This window comes from Capricornis sumatraensis, chromosome 1 (assembly GCF_032405125.1).
Source record: "Capricornis sumatraensis isolate serow.1 chromosome 1, serow.2, whole genome shotgun sequence".
Classification (NCBI taxonomy): domain Eukaryota; kingdom Metazoa; phylum Chordata; class Mammalia; order Artiodactyla; family Bovidae; genus Capricornis; species Capricornis sumatraensis.
Window position 1 is genome coordinate 151,259,627 of NC_091069.1, and position 21,996 is coordinate 151,281,622.

The window sequence follows — 21,996 nt, forward strand, 5'->3', positions numbered from 1 at the left end:
AGATGCTCCAGACAGAAATATTAGGTAAAATTTTCCATTATAAAGGACTTGAACTTTTCTGTTATTATATGGATTAGTCCATACTTTCCACTCTAATGCACTCCAAGAAGCCACATCACACAAACAGATTTATAAAGCCATGTTTTTCCAGATGAGGCTGAAATTGGGAACTGTTTTCTTCACTATGAATTTTTACTAAAAACCTAATATGCATAGAATTATAAAGCTCTGTTCAGAAGAGATTTTTTGTGATACTGTCTAGATAGCTCAGGTTAATAATTCCTTACAAGATGCCTACAAAAGTCTTTTGGTTGATTCTAAGCATTAACTCAAAATGCTCACTACAAGTTTTTTTTAATTTGTCACTAAATTTTTAATGCTTTACTCATTGAAAACCTATGAAGCAGAAATGCCTAAAAACCAAACTTGAACTGGCGAGCCAACATTTGCAGCCTTCCTCTTCTCTCTCTCTATTTTTAACAGGTAAATATCAGGACAAATGTTCAAGATGGAACTAAACAAATGTCAACCCAAACTAAACCACCCTGATACTTTGTTCACAGCTATCATAAGTGATATAAGAAAACTTTAAGACATTCTCAAAAATGCTATCACATCCCTCAAGTCAAGGATCAGAACGCCTTAAGAAAATTAATTTACCTGTCCTCGGTGGTGATAAACATCTGCATTCTGGGGATCGATGTCGGCAGCCATGTTAAAATCCTGAGTAGACAACAAAGGCTGCTGCTGTTGCATGTACATGCTGCCCCTTTTGATGAGCGCATTTGCTCGAAGCTATATACCCAAAATGAGGAAAGATTCATCATTACTTTTTATTCTAATTTAGTTATTTTTAAAAAATAACAGCTTTATTGAGATGTAGTTCACATACTGGAAGAGTCATTTTTAGTATATGAATGTTAAAATGTTGTGCAACCAGTCACCACTAGAAATGTTTTCACCGCTCCCAAAAGAAACCTCATACATATTAGCAGGACTCTCTATTTCACCTCTAATTCTCAGTCCCTGGAAACCACCATTCCGTCTTCTATTTCTACAGATTTGTATATTCCAGACATTTCACATAAACGGAATCGTGAACTATGTGGCCTTTCTGTGTCTGTCTTCTTCCACAAACAGCAGGTCTTCAAGGTTCATCTAATTCTTACATGTACTTCATTCTATTTCAGGGGCTGAATAATATTCCATTGTATAGACAAATCAGTGTATTTATCTCTTCACCAGCTGGTGGACATTTGAGTTGCTTCCACTTTTTGGCTCTTATGAATAATGCTACTAAGAACATTCATGTACAAGTTTTTGTCTTGACATAAATCCTCATAGGTATATACCTAAGAGAGTAACTGCTGGGTCACAGGGTAACTCTAGAAACCACCCCCTACTAATTTCCAAAGGGATTTTACCATTTTACATTTCTACTATCAATGTGTGAGAGCTCCAATTTTTTCTACATCTATATCAATACTTTTAATTGTCCAAATTTCTGATTATGGCCATTCTAGTGGGTATAAAGTTATACCTCATTGTGATTTTGATTCACATTTCCCTAAGGTCTAATGATGCTGAGTATATTTTCTTGTTCTTATTGGTCATTTATACATATTCTTTGGAAAAATGTCTACTCAGACTCCTTTCCTACTTTTAAATTAGGCTTTTTATTGTTGTGTAATAAAGACGATTTAATATTGTATGCATACAAGCTCATTATCAGATATGTGACTTGGGAACATTTTCTCCCATTCTGTGGAATAAGTACCCCCCACCATCACTTTGTCATCTGTGCTGCTGGTGTCATCCCTAAGGAACCACTGCTTAATTTAAAGTACTGATGATTTCCTCCTTATGTTTTTTCCTAAGAGTTTTATAGTTTTAGCTCTTACATTCAGGTCTCTGATCCATTCTGAGCTCATTTTTGTACATGGCATGATATGTACATTACTACCTGCCATTAGAACAAAGTCATGATCAGGAAAAAAGAAATAAGATTCTTCTCCAAAGTTTTTTTCAAGGCAAAAGTACACAGATGTTCTCAATGAAACAAGCAAGAATGCCCCCATGATAATAACAAAAACAGAACATATCTAATTATCAGGAAATAAAGATAATTAGTACAAGGCTATCTTCAACTTGAAAATCTCATTTTGAAAAGGACTTTAAACAAATACTAAGTTTAAATTACTTTTGTTTACAAGAAGTTAAGATAAAATTTGCTGGCAAATACTTAAGCCTTGTAAACAACTTTCATTTTCCACAAAATACATGAATGATTCTTTTGGAGGTGAAGGAAGCCAGAGTTAACTTAATTCAGTGAGGGAAAAGAGATGTTAATCAACCAACAGTACTTTGGTGGCCAACATTTGTTCTTATTATGCTGAAATAGAGGGCTCATATAATTTAACAGATCCCTACCAAATCTCAATTATGAAAATAACTGCATATACACAAGAACACTTAGAAAATGAAAACCTGTTCCAACCAAATAACTGCAAAAACTTTTGATATGTTTCTACATTATAATATATTTTTAGATCTTATTGTTTTCCTCATGAAAATAAACTCTTTCAGAATACATTAAATGTGGTTACTTTTTATTAAATCCATTGTATATTCTTATACTACACATGGCATGTTATTTATAGTATTATGACATACTGCAAGTTATTTGTATTATGTATAGCACTGCTACATCACCCTTACTCCTGTCCAAATATAGTCCAATACAGTAGGCAGAAGCTATACAGGGAAGCCGAAGCCAAAGATGCTGTAGAAAAAACAATCCTTTCTTAGCTAAAGTTAACTATCACTGATATGTCTGTTTTAGTTTCACTGCACCAATTCAATCATTATCAGGTGTAGTTTCTTTGAAAACAAAAATTAGTCTTTTGGAGAATGGCAACTGAAGTGCCCCAAATTTGGCAAGACATACCTAAAAGCCTTTTATTATTAATTTTTTTCACATGCACACACACAGAGTTTTAAAAGTACCTTCACATTAGCTTCTTGCAAGCTGATGACCTTATCTAAATCTGGTTTGGCTGCATTGGCATTGCCAATAAGCAAGTAGAAAGTAGCTCGTAGTAACAATGCTTCTGCCATGTATTTTCCTTGAGCATCTATTTCTTTTGAGCATTCACTTATGATTTTATCATAGTTTTCTTCTTCCATATACTGTTTGGCCTTTAAATATCCAGAACTGAAAATAAGATGAGCAGAGGAAATTATAAATTTTATCATTTGTTACTAATAAAACGAACATAACAAATTACTAAGAAAGGATCAAATGCTGAACCTTGCCACACTCAGGACACCTGAAGTGTCCTTTCCCCCTTAACAAGTTAACCAGCCAGTGCGGGACTGGAGGTGGCCGTGGAGGTGTGTGTGGGGGTAGCACCTTAGGACTTTTGATGTAGACTGGGGTCTTCTTGCTGCCTTGGGTTTTAAAAAGGAAAACAGCAGAGAAAATGGCAGAAACCTAGGGTTATTGTCCAGGCTTCAACATTTAGACACATGAAAAAGTAAGCGAATGACAGACTGAAATGCAACATAGGAAAGGATCCTGTCTTAGTCACCTTCATTCTGTGGCACACTGATGGCACTCAACAGTTACTTTATGACGAACAGAAAGAACAGAGAAAGAGAAAATAATCAGGTGAGTTGGGGGTCCCAGAACCCAAGAGAAGAGGTGTGACCTGAGTTGTACTTTGTAAACATTAAGCAAAGGGAATAGCTAAAAGGCTCTCATCTAGAAGTTGTGCTATTTCACCTAGAAGAACAGACCTAGAATGAACAGGTGGGAATATCAAAGAAGCAGACTGGAGCCCACTAGGTTCCTCTGTCCATGGAATTCACAGGCAAGAACACTGGAGTGGTTTGCCATTTCCTACTCCAGGGGATCTTCCCAACCCAGCGATCGAACCCAGGTCTCCTGCATTGTGGGGAGTTTCTTCACCATCTGAGCTATAAGGGAAGCCCATCACTTTCAGAATGAATAGGTGGGAATATCAAAGCAGCAGACTCTGCCATCAAACAGGACTTAAAGAAAACACCCTTCTCTTATTTTTCAAAAAGCAATGACCACAATATCATCACTTGTCTAGGATGATTTTATTCAGAACACTTGTAGAAGGGATTTTTTGAACTGAAAAGGGAAATTACACTAGACATTCTTTAAGTGGTCTTACACATATAAGGCATATTACATAAGAACCAATATAAGGCACATTATGTAAGAAAACCATGTTTTCTTATTTCATTTGCTACCTACTCTGAATAGAGAGAATTGGCAAGTGACTTAAAAGTTATGTCAGTCAAAACTTAGAAACTCTGTGCTAACCTTTCCTATAATTAACATTCTAATACTCCTGCACTAAGACAAAATAATTAGATTGGAAGTAATAATGGTTCCTATTTACTGAGAACCTAAGTTCTAGATGCTTACAAACATGACCTGTAAACCTCACAATAAGCCTCAAAAGTAATTATTATCTCTCCATTCAAAAATTGTTGGCTCAGAGTAAAGTAGGATTTAAAAACTTAGGACCAACTCCAGTTAGTGTTCTGGTGAGAGACAGTTATGTCCAATCATGTCTCAATGTAGCTTTTAGAATAATGGTATTAAAACTTCATGGTAATTTTTCTGGGATTAGGACTACCTAATCAGAAGAAGCAATTATTGGCATCACCCTCAACATTTACTTCCCATCTACAATTTTCTTAAAGAGACTGTTCATCAACTAACACAAATCAGAACATCTTGGCAAAATTATGTGTAGTATCCTCCCTTAAAAGGTGGCCAATAATGGTAGAAAAATTGAGAGATAGAAACCAAAAGCAATCTTTTCCCTTAAACATCCCAATATGCTATAGAGGCAAAATTATGCTTTGCTATGGGAACAGCATTCCCTTTTCTTCCAAACTCATTAGAAAATGTCCTGTTGGTAATAATACTGTGTCTTCTCTTGGAGAGGTGAGCTAGCCTCAACAGCAGAATAAAAGTATTGCTAAATATAAATGGATAAGCAGGCTAGATAGCTTATATATTATATCACTTGACTGCCAGTTGTAAACACAGCACCTTGTACTTTGACTTCAGCTCTCTAAAACAGTAAACACAAACTCAAAGAATGGCATTTTCCTAGGCATGCAGGAGAAACCTTGAAGACAGTCACTCTTTTGGGCACTTCTAAAAATTAAATTAGAAACTTCCTTGCACTAAAACATCTGGATATTGACCTACACAATCATTTTTTAAGTTAGTCCCCCTACTCAAATATACTTAACCACTTGACTCTCTGGGAACTCTCTTTAGAATATTACGTAGACCTTAAAAGCTGGGCAGACTCCTGGCAGTAAAACCTTGAGTTACCAAAGATGTAACACTCAGGGTATAATGGACATGTGTGAGAAAAGAAGAATTTTTATTATAATAATAACATTATTATATATTATAATTTTATTATATTCATAAATAAAGTGAAAGAAAGTGATGTCGCTCAGTTGTGTCTGACTCTTTGCGACCCCGTGGACTGTAGTCTACCAGGTTCCTCCATCCATGGGATTTTCCAGGCAAGAATACTGGAGTGGGTTGCCATTTCCTTCTCCAGATCTTCCCGACCCAGGGATTGAACCCGGGTCTCGCGCATTGTAGGCAGACGCTTTACTGTCTGAACCACCAGGGAAGCTCTATTATATTCATATCTATCTATAAATAAGTTTTTTAAAGAGATGACTCAGAGTCCCACTTTGGCTCTTTGGCAGCAAGTGAAAGCGAAAGTCGCTCAGTCGTGTCTGACTTTTTGTGACCCCATGGACTATTCAGTCCATGGAATTCTCTAGGCCAGAATACTGGAGTGGGTATTCTGGCCTAGAGAATAAAGTGGCCTTTTCCTTCTCCAGGGGATCTTCCCAACCCAGGGATCGAATCTAGGTCTCCCACATTGCAGGCAGATTCTTTACCAGCTGAGCCACAAGGGAAGCCCAAGAATACTGGAGTGGGTAGCCGATCCCTTCTCCAGTGGATCTTCACGACCCAGGAATCGAATCGGGGTCTCCTGCATTGCAGGCGGATTCGTTACCAACTGAGCTATCAGGGAAGCCCTCTATGGCAGCAAAAACCCCCACAATCCAATTCCCCCACAAAAAGCATTAAACAGACACTATACTCGAGACACACTTACTTTTCTTTTACTTCTAAAGCCTCCCCTTCCTTGTCTTTATCTTCATCAGACTTCTCTCCTTTAAGCATTGGCTGAGAAATTATATCATCCGTGAAAGAACTGAAGTAAGATTTGATAAATTGTGGAGATGGCATCAGAGGTTCACGATTCTGAAATTTAATCATATTTAAATACATCAAAACAGAAAACACTAACCAAAGAAGCCGACGCATTTGTAGAACACTGGGAACCACTGCCATAAAAACTGGCACCTCATTTTCAAATAACTGGAGACTATCAGGCTCAGACTGTAGGGTACTAGGCAGTGAAAATGGTAATGCTGCCAGTCCCAGCTTTTCAAAAACGTTTTGAATGACAGCCTTTCCCTCTCTGAAGATGTAATGTCGAGAATCTTATAACCACACACTAAATTAAACCATCTACTAACTGTGTAAGACCAGTGCCAATTTATACAGTATACCTTTAAAAACTTTAGAAAGCAAGAGTTGGCAATTTTTTTCTGTAAAAGGCCAGATAGTAAATATTTTAGGTTTTGTATGCCATATAGTGTCACAACCACTCAGCTCTGCTGTTGTAGTTTAAAAGCATCCAAAAACAATGTGTGAGTGGCTGAGTTCCGAAAAAACATTACTGGCACATTTATCAAACAGGTGGCAGACTGGATTTGGCCTGTAGGCCACTGTTTGGAAACCTCTAATATACGTGAATTCTTTTAATACTCTCTAGGTACAATCCGGACATAGTTCACATTCTTATTTTAAAAGGCCACAAAAGCCCAGTATTATAGGAAAAATAAATATAATCCAGATCTAATTTCAGTCATTACCATCATGCCCAAATTTAAGCAGGATAAATTAGCAATGACCCTTTACAATGCATATTTCCTCTATTATTAACCAATGCAGGTTAATTTACCTTATATTTTTCTTTGGCTTTCTCTTTTCCAAGAAGTTTAAGAACTTTATCAGCTAACAGCATGCTTTGTTGATTTTGGAATCCTTCTAATATACACACAGCAGTGACATCTAGAAATGATGCAAAAAAATAAGAGTGAGTATGAAAATTATTGCAAAGATGACTAGCAGCATCAAATGGGCTCAGTGTTACCACAGAAAGCCAAACTAAATTCATAGCTTCACGTGGCTGTCATTTTCAATAAGTTTATTCTGAACACTTTGGTTTTACATACTTTACAATCAAACTCAAAGCTCAGGAAGTCACTCTACTTCTCCAGAATTCACTTTCCTCACCTGTGAAATGAAAGGGACTATACTACATGATTTGTGATGCTTCTCACTGCTCTAACATTGTACATGGCAAATAAAACAAGTAACCCGGGAATATTCTCTTCTGGACAGTAAGTATAGGCCAAATCATTATGCGGCTCTCTCATGTCTGGTCTTACTTTTTTTTCTTTTTTTATAGGCCTCAAGGTTACTCCTTGTCTCCAAAGCCATCTTGCCACAGAGCTCTCAATGAAATCTGCTTCAAAATATCATTTTAACCTGGCTATGCTATAACTCAATATACAGTGGTTTGAAATGAAAAAGATCAATGTTTCTTTAACCTCCCAACCTTTCATTCAAAGTAGTCAACAAGACTGTCCCTCTCTTTTTGAATTCAATTTCTCACAACTGCAAACCCACGCTCCTCCAAACAAGTCAACCTACTACATGTTCCCCTGATACTCTGGCTAGTGCCAATGTCAGTGTCTTTTCCCCATCCCATTTCTCCATCTAAAACCCATTTAAACGGCTCTCTGTGATTAGCTCTTAATAACTTCAAGGTCTGGTTCAAAACTCAGAAATCTCTTTTTCAAAGCAACACTCCTCCTATCCATCACCAAAGTATATAATACCACAAAACCTCAAGTTTTTTCTAAAATGTTCTCTAAAACCACTCTCAACTGGTAACCCAGATTTTAAAAAACAAAACAGCTTTCTCCTTTTAAATAATGATATTATTTAAAAAAAAAATTATGGCGAAATTTCTGATTATTGATGCTTTTAGAGAAGATTTAAATATGTAGTGGGAAAACACTTTTAGACTGTGAAATCTGCATTTTGGGTTAGCTCTACATTAACTGGAACAATGTGCTTTGTAGGTCAGTGGCCAATACCTTAACTGAAGTTTTAGCAACAGATATGGCTAATTAGAGGCCAAGGAATATTTATGATATTTACTGAGAACAGCAAATTCACTTGATGCTTTGTATCAATTACAAAATTTCTACTTGAGTAAAGGATAATGTTTGAAAATAGCAAGGGCAAAAAACAAATGTTTTCTTTAATGATTCATCTCAAAATTATTTCATATTGATATAGGATATTAATTGAAAATATGCAGAATCTTAAACACTCAACTAAACCTCTATTCTGATTTCTTATTCATGAAATTACACTGATGATGTTGCCAAGTTTAAAATGTGCAGTATATAAACTTTAAATCATTTAATTCAATAGTTGGGAACAGAGATGGTACTCAAGTATCCACAATGTCAATTGAAACTATAGAACAAAGTTTCAGTTGGGGAAGAGTCAAACTTTTAAACACAATTGATTTCTCTACTCATAGGCAGAGTTGCATATAAATTTACCATTGACTACAAAACCTTTAGTAATTTTCACATGTAAACACAAAAATACCCTCACCTTCTAAACATTCCTTCTTATTGTCTAGCTTCTCGTGGGCTTTTGCACGTCTAAAGAGAGCTTTCACATATTTGGGATTAAGTTCAACAGCCTTTGTACAATCTTGTGCCACCTCTTTCCATTTTTGCTGTAATTGAAAGTATTAAAAAACAAACAAAAAAAAGTCACACTGAAGGAAGCACTGTTCAATAGAAATCAGTTTTCTAAACTCAGCAGGCTGAGTATTAAGAATCCCACAACAGAAAACATATTCCCAATTCATACAAACAGTTAATAGCCACAACATATTATAACAGCTCCATACAAATAACTGCAATAAAGATAAGCAATCTGATTTTTAAAAAAAGGTAAAGGACACAAGCCATCTTTCTACTACCACATTGATAACCTACCTGCATCTATGTGATCATATCATTTCCTTCTTCCTCCTTTTAAAACTGAGGACGCACCCACTTCATCAAAGGCCAACCCTCCACTTGCAGTAGGATCTATACTCCCCCCATGTCAAGGACTTCACTGTTAGCTCTCCTGCCTCTGCAACAATCTACTTCTCTACTCAATCATTCCTATTAGCATAAAAACACTTGCTTTAGTATCTCCCATCTCTTAAAAACCCTCCTTTGATTCCGTAATTCCCTACAGTTACCACCCCATTTCCCAGCCCTCATTATTGCCAAACCTCCAAGGAGTAGCTACTCTGCTTAATTTCCACCTACTTCCATTGGCTGCTCCTTCACAATTTCTGTAGCTGACTTCTCCCCACTATCTGATTTCTGCTGGAATGCTCAAGGACTCATCCCATTGGGTAATCACATCTATGGTCCTATAACATCTAAAATTAGAGGACTCCCAAATTGTTCTCTTTAACCCAAATCACTCTCCTAAAATACAGACACTTCTCAATTCATCCGTCTGCTTGGCTGTCTCAATCCTTCCTCACGTCACTATTATTAAAACTCCTGCTTCTCTTCACCCTTCACACCCAATGCAATAGCAAGTTCTACTGGTTTTCAGCTTTCCTTCATGTCTCACCTTGGCAACTACAACCACCTTCCTCAGCCCCCCTGCCTCCACTCTTGCCTCCCTCCAATATACTGATAGAACAGTGAGAACAATTTTAATTATGTTCTTGCCCTATTAAAAATCCTTAAATACTTCCCATTACAGTCAGAATCAAATCCAAACTTCTTACCATTGCAAGGCTTTGCCTGATCTGGCCTCTGCAACCTCTCCAATTTCACCTCTCTATATCCCAGGATCCTTTATCCACACTTCTTTAATCATGGCAAACTCTTTTCTGCCTCAGAAGCAATTACATACACTATTTTGTCCATTTGTAACACTCTACTTTCCACTATTTGACACACCAACCGCAATCATTCCTCTATTAGAGAATCAAAGGCTTACCCAGATGTCATTTAACAGTTCACTGTTGCGTGATCTTTGAGTTCAGTGCATAATTGTCTGCTTCTACATACTCAGGCTCCTACTACAGTAACCTTTCATATAGAACACAGTCAACAAACTACGGTCGAACAAAAAATGTAGAGACTACAAATGACTGATAAACATAGAAAAAGATGGTCCACTTCACCAATATCTCTAAGAGTGCAAATTAAAAAGGAGAAGATAGAATATTTCTTCTACTAGAGTGGCAAATATTAAGACCAACTCACACAGTGAGATACTAGAAAACAAGTATGCTCAAATATTATTATTAGAATAGGTACTAATGCTATCTCTTTATAATTCCATTCCTGAATTTTATTCTCAGGAAAGTATGCAAAAAAAGTATTTAAAAAATATTTACTGCAACACTGAGTGCAACAGGGAAAAGAGGAAGTAATTCAAATGTTCATCAATAGGGAGATGTTTTCCATTGCAGACTTCTCTGGTGGCTCAGAGGGTAAAGCGTCTGCTACAATGCGGGAGACCCAGGTTCAATCCCTGGGTGGGGAAGATCTGGAGAAGGAAATGGCAACCTACTCCAGTACTCTTGCCTGGAAAATCCCATGGACGGAGGATCCTGGTAGGCTACAGTTCATGGGGTCGCAAAGAGTCAGACACAACTGAGCGACTTCACTTCACTTCACTTCCACTATACAGCTATGTAACAGCTACTACCTATTGGCTTTAAAAAGAATGAAACAGATCTGTGTGTGCTATGAAAAGTTGTACCAGATACAGTGGCAACTAGAAAAATACATTGCAAACAATGTAATGGGAATTGATCTTTTAGTCTTTTCCCCCCACATATGCTACTATTACATAGATGGAGGCAAAAGCTGAAGAAATAAGACCTAAACTGCTGAGGTGAATGGGGTCACCAGAAACATTAACTTTTTTATTATCTAATTTTATAAAATCTGATATATACAACTTTGGATTATATGTGGAATGAGCAAAACTAAAACTTGTTCTTAAAAACCTATGTAATTAAAGGATATAAAACCAAAACAAAACCCCTATAATTTCAAAACAACTTCAAAAATTGTATTAGACATATTTGAGTGGCATTAGCTGAAACATTATGCAAATAAAGAGAAACAAAAAGAAGAAAAACCAACCTACGATACATACCAATTGCTCGAAGGCAGCAGCTCTGTTTTGATAAAATGTGGAAAGGTCAACATTCTTCTCTGTAGGACACAAACTGATAGCCTCGGTATAGCACTGAATAGCTTGTTCATATTTTCCTGCTTTAAAATATTTGTTGCCTTTGTTCTTGGCTGCTTGGGCTCTATCAAGCGAGTTCTGAAATACAAGGGAACAATTATGAAACACTTACCAATATGCAGTAACAGATTCAGCTCACAGTGACTACATGACACACTGAAGAAAAAAATGGAAGGGCAGAATGGGTGGTCACAACGCAAGTCACTCATATTTATCTCTTCATGGGAGACAGGAGTCTTTAATAGGACTGCTAAGTAAATCTTTAACTTGAAAAACCCACTTTCCCCCCGCAAAAGGCTGTGTTGCTTTAAGGTATACCACTTTTCCACTGAACTCTGCCAGCAAGAGTTTTCATAACCAGTCTAATGGGCAAAAAACTAGTTCTCAATCAGGGATGATTTTCCCTCTAGGGTACATTTTATAATGCCTGACAACATTTTGGACTTTCACACCTAGGGGTCGGGGGAGATGCCCCTGGTATCTAGTAGGTAGATACTAGAGTGCTGCTAACATTCTACGATGTACAGGGCAGCACCCCGCAGCAACAACTTATCAGATCCAAAATGTCAATAGTGTCAAAGTTGCAAAACCCCAGTGTAACATAATATTCTGATATTATTTTAATTCACATTTTATCCACTATAAATGAATTTGAAAATCTGTTCACGTTTATTGGCTATTTGACTTTTTCATTCTGAAAACCATTTAATCACATGTATTGGTGTTTTTCAATTAGGTTGTTGGTCAACAGTGTAGAACAGATACTAGACACACTTTGCCATCCTCATTACAACAGTTATCCCAAAGCTATTATTTGCAAATGAATAAAAATTTGGCACTCCTATCTTTGTCTCAGTATCTGCTTCCTAGAGGACCCAATTCACATACTTCATGAATTGGTAGCTAATAGCCACTGAGGACAGCTGCAAAAGCTTCAGTCAACATCTGGGAAGCATCTTTGTAGATAAATCCAGTTACTTAGGTTCAAGCTACTAGGTCCAAGAGCTCTGTGGCACGTCTTCACCCCAAACTTTGTCAACATCATTCAATTTTAACAAAGATGTGATTATGAAAGAACCCATGTATTTCCAACAGGTAAACACTGACAAAGCAAAAGCAGAAGTAGCTGCCCGCACAACAAACTCACAAAGCCCCTGTAAGTTCACAGGGCCCTTGTGAAGGGTAAGTTGCTTGGGACCTAGGGCATCTCAGTCATGAAGAGATGATGGGAGGAGAGTAAGCTTTTGTATCTGTTATCTTCTCCCTTACTCAAGCTTCTTTTTTTTTTTTTTTTTTTTGCTACTTTTTCCTTCCATTTACCTTTTGTTTCCCTTCTCCTTTAGTCTAAATGAAACTACAGTTAGTTTTTAAAAAGTATAGTGTGCAAAGAAGGATATGTAGGGAACTCTAAGTTCAGAATATTACACAGCTAGTTTAAGGCAGCTAGTGTCAATAAGTGAAGTGAAAGTCGCTCAGTCATGTCCAACTCTTTGCGACCCCACGGACTATACAGTCCATGGAATTCTTCAGGCCAGAATACTGGAGTGGGTAGCCTTTTCCTTCTTCAGGGGATCTTCCTAACCCAGGGATCGAACCCAGGTCTCCCGGACTGCAGGGGGATTCTTTACCAGCTGAGCCACCAGAAAGCCAATAAGAAACATGCATATTTTAAAATGAGATGCAAAAGGGTGAAAGGAGTCAACTAAGACACAAAAAGAGTAATATATGAATATGAAATCTTTTACCTGTAAAGAGCCTTAATCATCTTGCAAAAGTTTTGACAGTAAAAAAAAGTCCTTGGCACATTCATAATAGAACTAGGACCTTCTAATGTAGTTGTGGTTTCTAGTTGCTGGAAAATTGCACTTGAAGCAACCTCATCAATCCTCCCATTCCACTAGAGAAACAGAAGCCACACTGGAGCAGGGCTGCATCACCCAGGAGCGAGGAGCCCCTCCACCCGAAAGGCCAGTGACAAACACACTGTGTCTGTCTTCCAAGAAACCATATCGTCAAGAATTGCTAACATAAAGGAAAATTAACACCACGAAAGAGAGGCACCCCACTCATAGTTTAAAAACTAGTATTTGAGGAAGCAGGATAAACAAAGCAAACAGAAAATTTAACATCAGAGGAATGAGCGGTAACCACATTCATTTTAAAAAAGGCTGCTTTTAAAGAGCACCAATTAGACATCTTGAAAACTAAGAATTATCATGATAAAAATAGATGGACTGTGTATCAGAACGGGCATAACTGAGGAGCAAACAGGTAGCAGGCAGAGGCAAGTGAGTCTGCCAGAATGCCAGAAGAGTAGAGGGCAAGGGGAGGAGGAGAAGTTCGGAAAAGAGTCAGATGACAGGGAGTATGAATCCCAAAGTTCCAACACCTATCTCTCTATGTTAGAAGGAAGGCATAGAAAGGAGTGTCTTCAGAAAATATCAGAAAAATTCCTGACACACATTTTTAGATATATCATGGTGAAATTTCACAGTATAAATCCTTAAAGTTTTCAGGTAGAAAAAAAAAAATATATATATATATATATACACACACACACATACACATACAGATTACCTACAAAGAAAAAAGAACCAAACTGGGGTCAGACTATCACCAACATTATGTATTAAAAAACAATGGAGCAACAACTTCAAAGTCCCGAAGAAAGATTATCTTGAACTTAAAATCTTATACCTAGCTAAATCAGCATTTAAGGTTTAAGACAAGAACAGAAACTGAGGTATACAACTTCCTTACTACTAAAAATGAACTCCAAAGTGGGGGAGATGATCAATAAAACAAAAAAGCAGGAAGGGGAGAATAAAGGAAGAAATAAAAAGGTGGAGTAAATATGGCAAGAATCACCAAACATGTCAATAATAACAATAAATGTGAGTAGCTTAAATCTCCCTATTAAAAATAACCTTTTAAAATTTAAAAATAACTACAACGCCACCTACAGGCATGAGCTAAAACAAAATGACAGGTCAGAAAAAGAACGTAAAAAAGTTACAGAATGCAAATTCTTGCAAAAAAGAAGGCAGTATCAGACAAAATACCATTCAAATGCCAAGGATGGAGCACAGAAGGGGGGTTTTATTGATAAAAGATACACTCTACCAAGAAAACATCATGACCACAAACTTTTACGTGCTCCAAAAAAACTTCAAAATAATGAAACTCAATTACTTTTGATGTTAAATACAACAAGATAAACATTATTTCAATTTCTTATAAAAAGTTTACAATGTTTCTAAGTCATTGAGAACATGGCTAATACACAACCTAATACACTAGGGACTACTGACACAGAAAGTAAGCTGCTATATTAAATGCCTGTGAGAAGTATGTTTGACTAGTTATTATTTTTACTAAAGATTTGAGGATTAAAAAAGAACTTTCTTGGGTCAGAGTAATGACTTTGTTTCATCAGCACAAACAGGCAATGAACTCTTTCCTGTCTATTGGAAGTTTAAGGCTACATACAGGATATCACACGAATACAAGGAGAGGCAGTCATGTGAGTGCAGATAAGTTAAAAGAATAGAGAGGAATATGGAAAGGTATACAAGGCTTCCTCTCCTTAGCAAGATGGGTACTTCTTATTTTATTTCAGCAAAGTCTTTTTTTTTTTTTTCAAGTCACTCAGTTGTGTCTGACTCTTTGTGACCCCATGGACTATAGTCCAGTGGAATTCTCCAGGCCAGAATACTGGAGTGGGTAGCCTTTCCCTTCTCCACGGGATCTTCCCAACCCAGGGATTGAACCCAGGTCTCCCACATTGCTGGCAGATTGTTTACCAGCTGAGCCACAAGGGAAGCCCAAAAATACTGGAGTGGGTAGCCAAGCCCTTCTCCAGAGGATCTTCCCAACTCAGGAATCGAACCGGTGTCTCCTGCATTGCAGGGAAGCCCTGATAGCAGTCAGCAAAGCTATCAGGGAAGCCCTCACAGCAAAGTCTAAATCAACCTAAAACCAACCAAGACATTTTGAACACAAACTTTCAAGAACACTTACAGACTGTTTACTTCTTTCACTTAACATTTCCCTCCATTTAGTCAAGTTTTACAATAGATTCCCTTTAAAAATTATTACAGACTTTTTTGTCTCCTAGGGTCAAAATCAGAACCTGCTTAATTTCCTTTCCTTACTGTACTAGGAAAAAAAATGATGCTCTGAATGACACTGAGTGGACAAGGATCAAATTACACAGGCAAATCACCAAACTGCAAATTTTCATCCACTGTCACTCCAGAAGGCAACCAAACCACAGCTGGGAAGAGCAATGTCTCCGTGAGCCTATCACCTTCTGCTCACCACACTCCCTCCACAGCCACATTACTTTCTAACTGCTCCCCTTCATTAATAAAAATGAAGAGAAAGAATGGCATTACCACAGGGACAATACAGAAAAGCTAATTATTTTGGCCCAATGATAAAATTTAGGACAAAATGTGAGCTTATCAATCAACACCAGCCTTCTACTTTTGTCACGAAACAGTGATTACGAAACGTCACGTAAAACTTTACGTAGCTTTACAAAAGTAGCAATCAAGTCTGGAACACTTACCACATAAAAAACAATCTTTCAATATTTTATTGACCAATTGCTACTTTTATAAAAATCAAGTTTAAGATAAAAGATACCTAAAGATAACAATTAGACATTAATAATAGTAATTAGATAATAATTGGGCATTATTTTCACAAGCTTTGAGGCCAATACCAAGCAGAAATTAAATTTATTGGAAGAAAAAGTTTAAACTGGAAAATATACACCTACCCAATTCTTTATAATATAGGGGATTTTAATCCCAACTCCCAGGAATCCTCTGCACTGCTTTTCAGTTACTTTCTACCCAACTCCGTCTACTTTCTCAAGTTATAGTAAGAACCTTCAGAATTTTCAATGATATAAATTTGGCAATAGGAATCACTGTAAATTCTTAGTAAGTGTTTAAAAAACACTCTGGTGATCAGAAACATAGTCATTGTAAAAAGAATGAGCTAGAATCAGGTACATTAATCCATGTGTAAGCAGATACAATAATCTGCAGGAGATACATTCGAAGACCCGTCTTCAGTGACTGCCTGAAACGGCAAATAGTACCAAAGCCCACATATACATTTTTTTCCTACATACACGTATCAAGGATAAAGCTTAACTTATACATTAGGCACAATAAGAGATTCGTAAGTAATAACAAAGTAGAACAATTACAATACGCTGTAATAAAAGTTATGTGAACGTGGTCTCTTTCTCAAAATAGCTCACTGTACAAATTTAATGCCTTTTCCATCTTAACACACCGTAGCTATATCTTCTGCAGTCTGTGTCAGCAAAACTAGCACAGCTTTCTCGTTCTTTCACAATTTCAGAAATAGATTTATTCTTACCATATATCTTAGCAACCTCACCATATGATTATTTTTCCTTTCCTTATTAAGTCAAGAACATTCACCTTTTTACTGAAAAGAAGCACTTTAATGGCTTCTCTTCGGTATATCCTAATTGCCAGCATCACTAATCTTGTGCTCTGGGGTGTTAAGTAAAATACAGGTTACTAGTCCAACAGTCAATCTGACAGCTAACTGAATGCTAAGGGGCGGGATGTGCTGGACAAAGGGATGATTCACATCCAGAGCAGGACCAAGTGGGACTGTGTGGAATTTCGTAATGCTACTCAGAATGGCATGCAATTTAAAATTTATGAACTATTTACTTCTGGAATTTTCCATTTAATATTTTCAAATCATGGTTTACTGTGGTTAACTGAAACTACAGAAAGCTGAAACAGTGGGTAAGAGGGAACTTATCACCATAATTACACACTGACATCCAGTTAGAATATACATCAGGTGGTTCCATACTGTTTCTTTTAAATGGTTTTATTCCCTTAAGTTGACCAAATTCCAGAGGCATACTTTAAAATTTGAAACCTAGCTTTGGGAAAGTAGCAATCAAGTCTGGAACACTTACCACATAAGAAACAATCTTTCAGTACTTTATTGACCAATTGCTACTTTTATAAAAATCAAGTTTAAGATAAAAGATACCTAAAGATAACAAGAAAGTTCTTTTCTAGATTATGTCCTGAAATGTAAAAAATCTACAACCCCACCTACTAAATCATAATACAGAGAACTCTTTAAGAAGAATATACTTGTAAGGAGGGATTCCCTGGTGGCTCAGATGGTAAAGAATCTGCCTGCAGGAGACCTGGGTTCAGTCCCTGAGTTGGGAAAAATCCCCTGGAGAAGGAAGGAAATGGCTACCCATTCCAGTATTCCTGCCTGGAGAATTCCATGACAGAGGAACCAGGTGGGCTACAGTCCATGGGGTCGTAAAGAATCAGCCATGACTGAGTGACTTTCACTTTCACTTGTAAGGATGCTACCTCTGCAGGATTATGGTTTGAGTTCATACAAAATCAAACAATTTATTTAAAAAATGCCTAAATGAGGTTTAAGACTGTTAACACAAATTTCCCCAGGATAGAATACAAATGAAAAGCTGGAAATTTTGAAAAAGTATTCAATTTCTGTGAATTAAAAAAAAAATGTCAAATAATGACGCTTCACTGGTTCATTTACTCACACCTTCTAAGTGCTAGTTCTGAAAAATGACAAAGATAGAGCAAGTCCCAGTCTTCACAGATTCACAAGTTTAGTAGCAACATGAATAAACGACTCTAGTACTCTAGTGCTAAGTGCTTTGGAAGAGAACAGTTCAGAGTGTGATGTACTCAATCACACAACAGTATGTTTAGGTATAAAAGGGTTTCAGAAAAGGTGAAATGACCTATATATTGTGACTTGAAGGATAAAATGTGGGTTGCCATTGCCTTCTCCAATGCATCAAAGTGAAAAGTGAAGTCGCTCAGTCGTGTCTGACTCTTAGCACCCCCATGGACTGCAGCCCACCAGGCTCCTCTGTCCATGGGATTTTCCAGGCAAGAGTACTGGAGTGGGGTGCCACTGCCTTCTCCCTGAAGGATAAAAAGGGAGGCATAATGGACAGTGTTACAGAACATCCAAAGGCAAGAAACAAGAGGAAGTGCAAGAGATGAAGATTAGAGATAAGCGAGAACAAGACCACAGAGTCTTAAATCATGATGAATTTGAACTTATCTGTGAGCAATGAACAGAATACCGCTTAACAGTTTTAAACATGGAACTGTTAGGATTTACTCTATTAGTGACAAAATGGATTGGAGGAAGACAATAAAGAGTATCAGTTATTCAGTCAGGATATAATAGCAGTGGGAACGGACGAGTAGTCAGATACTTAAGAAGTAGAATGTTCTGGATATTTTTCTAGGTTGGATGTGGAGAACATGAAAAGAATAGACAGGGAAGATAGTTATACAAGTTTCTGGCTTGGAAAATTAGTTAGATGAACCACATTGATAAGGAATATTTTCAAGAGAATCCGATGTTAAACACTTAAAAGGTAATGAGGTGAAGATTTCCTTTAAATTTGGGTCTTTTGAGGGGTCTGAGCTAGAAATTAGGGGGTCATCATGTAAGTGTTAAGTGAAGCTTCTGGAGGGCAAATAAGCATCCAGTGAAGGTATGGAACATTAAGAAAGCCTGTGATAGACACAAAAGTGACCAACTAAAATCAGAGAACATAGTGTCTCAGAAACCAAAAGAAAAATCACAAAATTAAGAGAAAATAATGTGAAATACTATGAAGAATCAAGTAAGATGAAGAGTGAAAGGTGGTCTTATGTCTTATGTCACTGATGATCCTGATTAAAAAAAAAAGAAAGATTAGAAACAGATCACTGGAGCTGGGGTAGGAATTATTTAATTTCAATCATGACTGATAACAGCAGGTTATCAGTTTTTGACCTCTTTATTAAAATGTTTACACACATCTCTCCCTTCCTATTTTAAAGGATTGACTTAGATTAGTGGTTCCTAAACATTTCACTCTTGTGCAACATTAAAAAAAAACCTGAACTGGTATAACTGCTTTTTTAAGTAATCAAATGAACAATTGGATAAAACCCTACTATAAAGTCAGTAGTAAATAAATGCACTTTTAAAAATTCACAGGTTGTTTGAAAAGAGAAATATGTAAGACATTTGTGCAGCCAGATGCCATGGCTGGTGTGTATCTGAATGATGCTGCCCTTCAATAACTCAGGCCCAGAGACCGAGAAGTTCTGTGGATTAGATGATTCACAAAGAACCTTACGAACTTTGAAAAATCTGTTAATTCTCAAGTTTTCAAAATAAGTTACTGAAACAAAATGGCAAGTCATGGTAGATTTTATAATGTCCCAAAGTGGAAAATGATTTAATACTTTACCTCTGTCTCACACTATCAACTGTAATTAGTTGGTAAAATCCTGAAATCCCATTAATTAAACAAAAATAGAATTTTTTTTGCTTTACAAGTATTTGCTATCCCAGAAAAAGCCAATTTTGTATAGTCTGTTTAGACATGAGTATCACAAACCCAACAGACAGGAGCCCAGTAATTAGTTCAGTTTTACATTAAGGCAAACATAAGCCAGCAAACAATAACCACTGATTTTCCATTCTGCTCACTGATACTGAGCCCTAAACTGACAATATTTGTCCATTCCTGCATTCCCTTAAAAATTAGAACTATTGATTAAGTGGAAAAGAATTGAGCATCAGGATTCTGTCAGTTTTCCCATCAGTTCAAACAAACGTTTTCTTATTTACAAAGCCCACTGAGGTTGACAATTTAAAGGTGCTATTCAAATATAAAACAATTTCTCCAACCACAGATAAATAATAAATTACCATTTGTCATCAAATAGTCTAATAATAACTCTAAGGATCGGGATATAAAAAAAATGAACGAAGTCTTTCAATATACATTGATCATCATGAGTTACAATACAAATTTCCATTAAAAAAAATGCCAAAGACATTTTTACTGTTGCTTTACTAAAGTATCATCTAGTAACTCAAAGTAAGATTATAGGTACAACTCCATAAAATCTGCAAGTACAGTATGTGCAAGTGTTTTGCTCAGTTTTATTTTGGGTCAGAAGTAATCATTTTAAAGCAGTTCAAGTTATACAAAGAAGTCAATATTGAAGTCTAATTTTCAGCAGCAATGATGTGAACTAAAAAATTGTTCTGGTAAAACTACAAACGCCATGACATTTAAAAATTATCACAGTGTTGACCTAGACAATGCTGAAAATCTGAAAATAGGGCTTAAGGAAATCTAAAATCTGACAGTATGCTAAATTCTATCAAATGCCAAAAAGGTGAGATGGAGTAGGTCATTTTTGAAACTGCAATATCAGAGCCTAGCTTTTTTTTGGTAATTTAGAGGAGGGCATGGCAACCCACTCCAATATTCTTGGCTGGAGAATCCCCATGGACAGAGGAGCCTGGCGAGCTATAGTCCATAAGGTCAAAGAGAGTCAGACACAACTTAGCACAGCACAGCACAGCACATAGAACTGAGAACTTTTATGTATTTTTTATTTATCCACTGTTCTTCCGTGATTAAAAACAAACAAAATAGGAAATGGCCAGAGACTTTCAGAAACATGAAAACAAGACAATTGATGACTAATTCATGGTGCCGTGATCACCACTCCCAGGGCTGAAATAAAAGAGATCTAATATTTTAATTCTCTTCTCTTAGAGGGATGACACCAACATCTGAGAGATAAAATGACTTTCCAAGGTAACTCTGGTGGAGACCCCAATATAAAACACACATACATTTCCTGGTTCTCACAGTCCATAGGTTTTTTCCAGCATAGTCGTACTGCATCTTTGCTATACTTTTTTTAAAAGCAGTATGTTACTCTCCCCTTAGAAAGACTATTTGATTCTCTCAGGGCCTAGCACAATGCCTGATATATAGGATGCAGGATGCACTAAACTAAGGTAGTTTGCTTCCACATCAGAACTTCCTTTAAAATTGACTACTTATCAGGAGCTTCCCTGATAGTTCAGCTGGTAAAGAATTCAAATGCAATGCAGGAGACCCCAGTTTGATTCCTGGGTTGGGAAGATCCTCTGGAGAAGGGATAGGCTACCCAGCATTCTTGGGCTTCCCTTGTAGCTCAGCTGGTAAAGAATCAGCCCGCAATGCTGGAGACCTGGGTTCCATCCCTGGGTTGGGAACATCCCCTGTAAAAGAGAAAGACTACCCACACTCCAGTATTCTTGCCCAGAGAATTCCAAGGACTGTATAGTCCATGAAGTGGCAAAGAGTCAGGCAGACTGACCGACTTTCAGTCACTCACTTAATAAAAACATGTCTTCACTCTGGATAGTATAATCTGGAAATAATTTGAAAATATATATAACTGAGAGTTTTCTGACCAAAGTTTCCTCTGAACTGATTCACTCTGTAACTGTAACTGGCATTATACAATTTCACACTCAGAAAAATCCTCCCCACCCCCCTCAGCTCACTCCTGTATTGTTGAATGCAGCCAGGCCAATTCCACTCCCTC

The 21,996-nt window shown here is 37.0% G+C and overlaps 1 protein-coding gene across 2 annotated transcripts in view; it reads right to left on the reverse strand.

Annotated features, from left to right (window-relative positions):
* The window catches only part of TOMM70 (translocase of outer mitochondrial membrane 70), a 38,049-nt gene that overhangs the window by 14,932 nt on the left and 1,121 nt on the right, over positions 1-21,996 (reverse strand). For both annotated transcript variants that reach the window (XM_068964954.1, XM_068964945.1), the window contains exons 2-7: positions 11,429-11,602; positions 8,849-8,975; positions 7,113-7,222; positions 6,198-6,346; positions 3,007-3,214; positions 661-795 (exon numbers count right to left, since the gene is read on the reverse strand). In XM_068964954.1, coding sequence (XP_068821055.1) covers positions 661-795; positions 3,007-3,214; positions 6,198-6,346; positions 7,113-7,222; positions 8,849-8,975; positions 11,429-11,602 — 903 coding nt within the window. The remainder of the gene's footprint in view (positions 1-660; positions 796-3,006; positions 3,215-6,197; positions 6,347-7,112; positions 7,223-8,848; positions 8,976-11,428; positions 11,603-21,996) is intronic.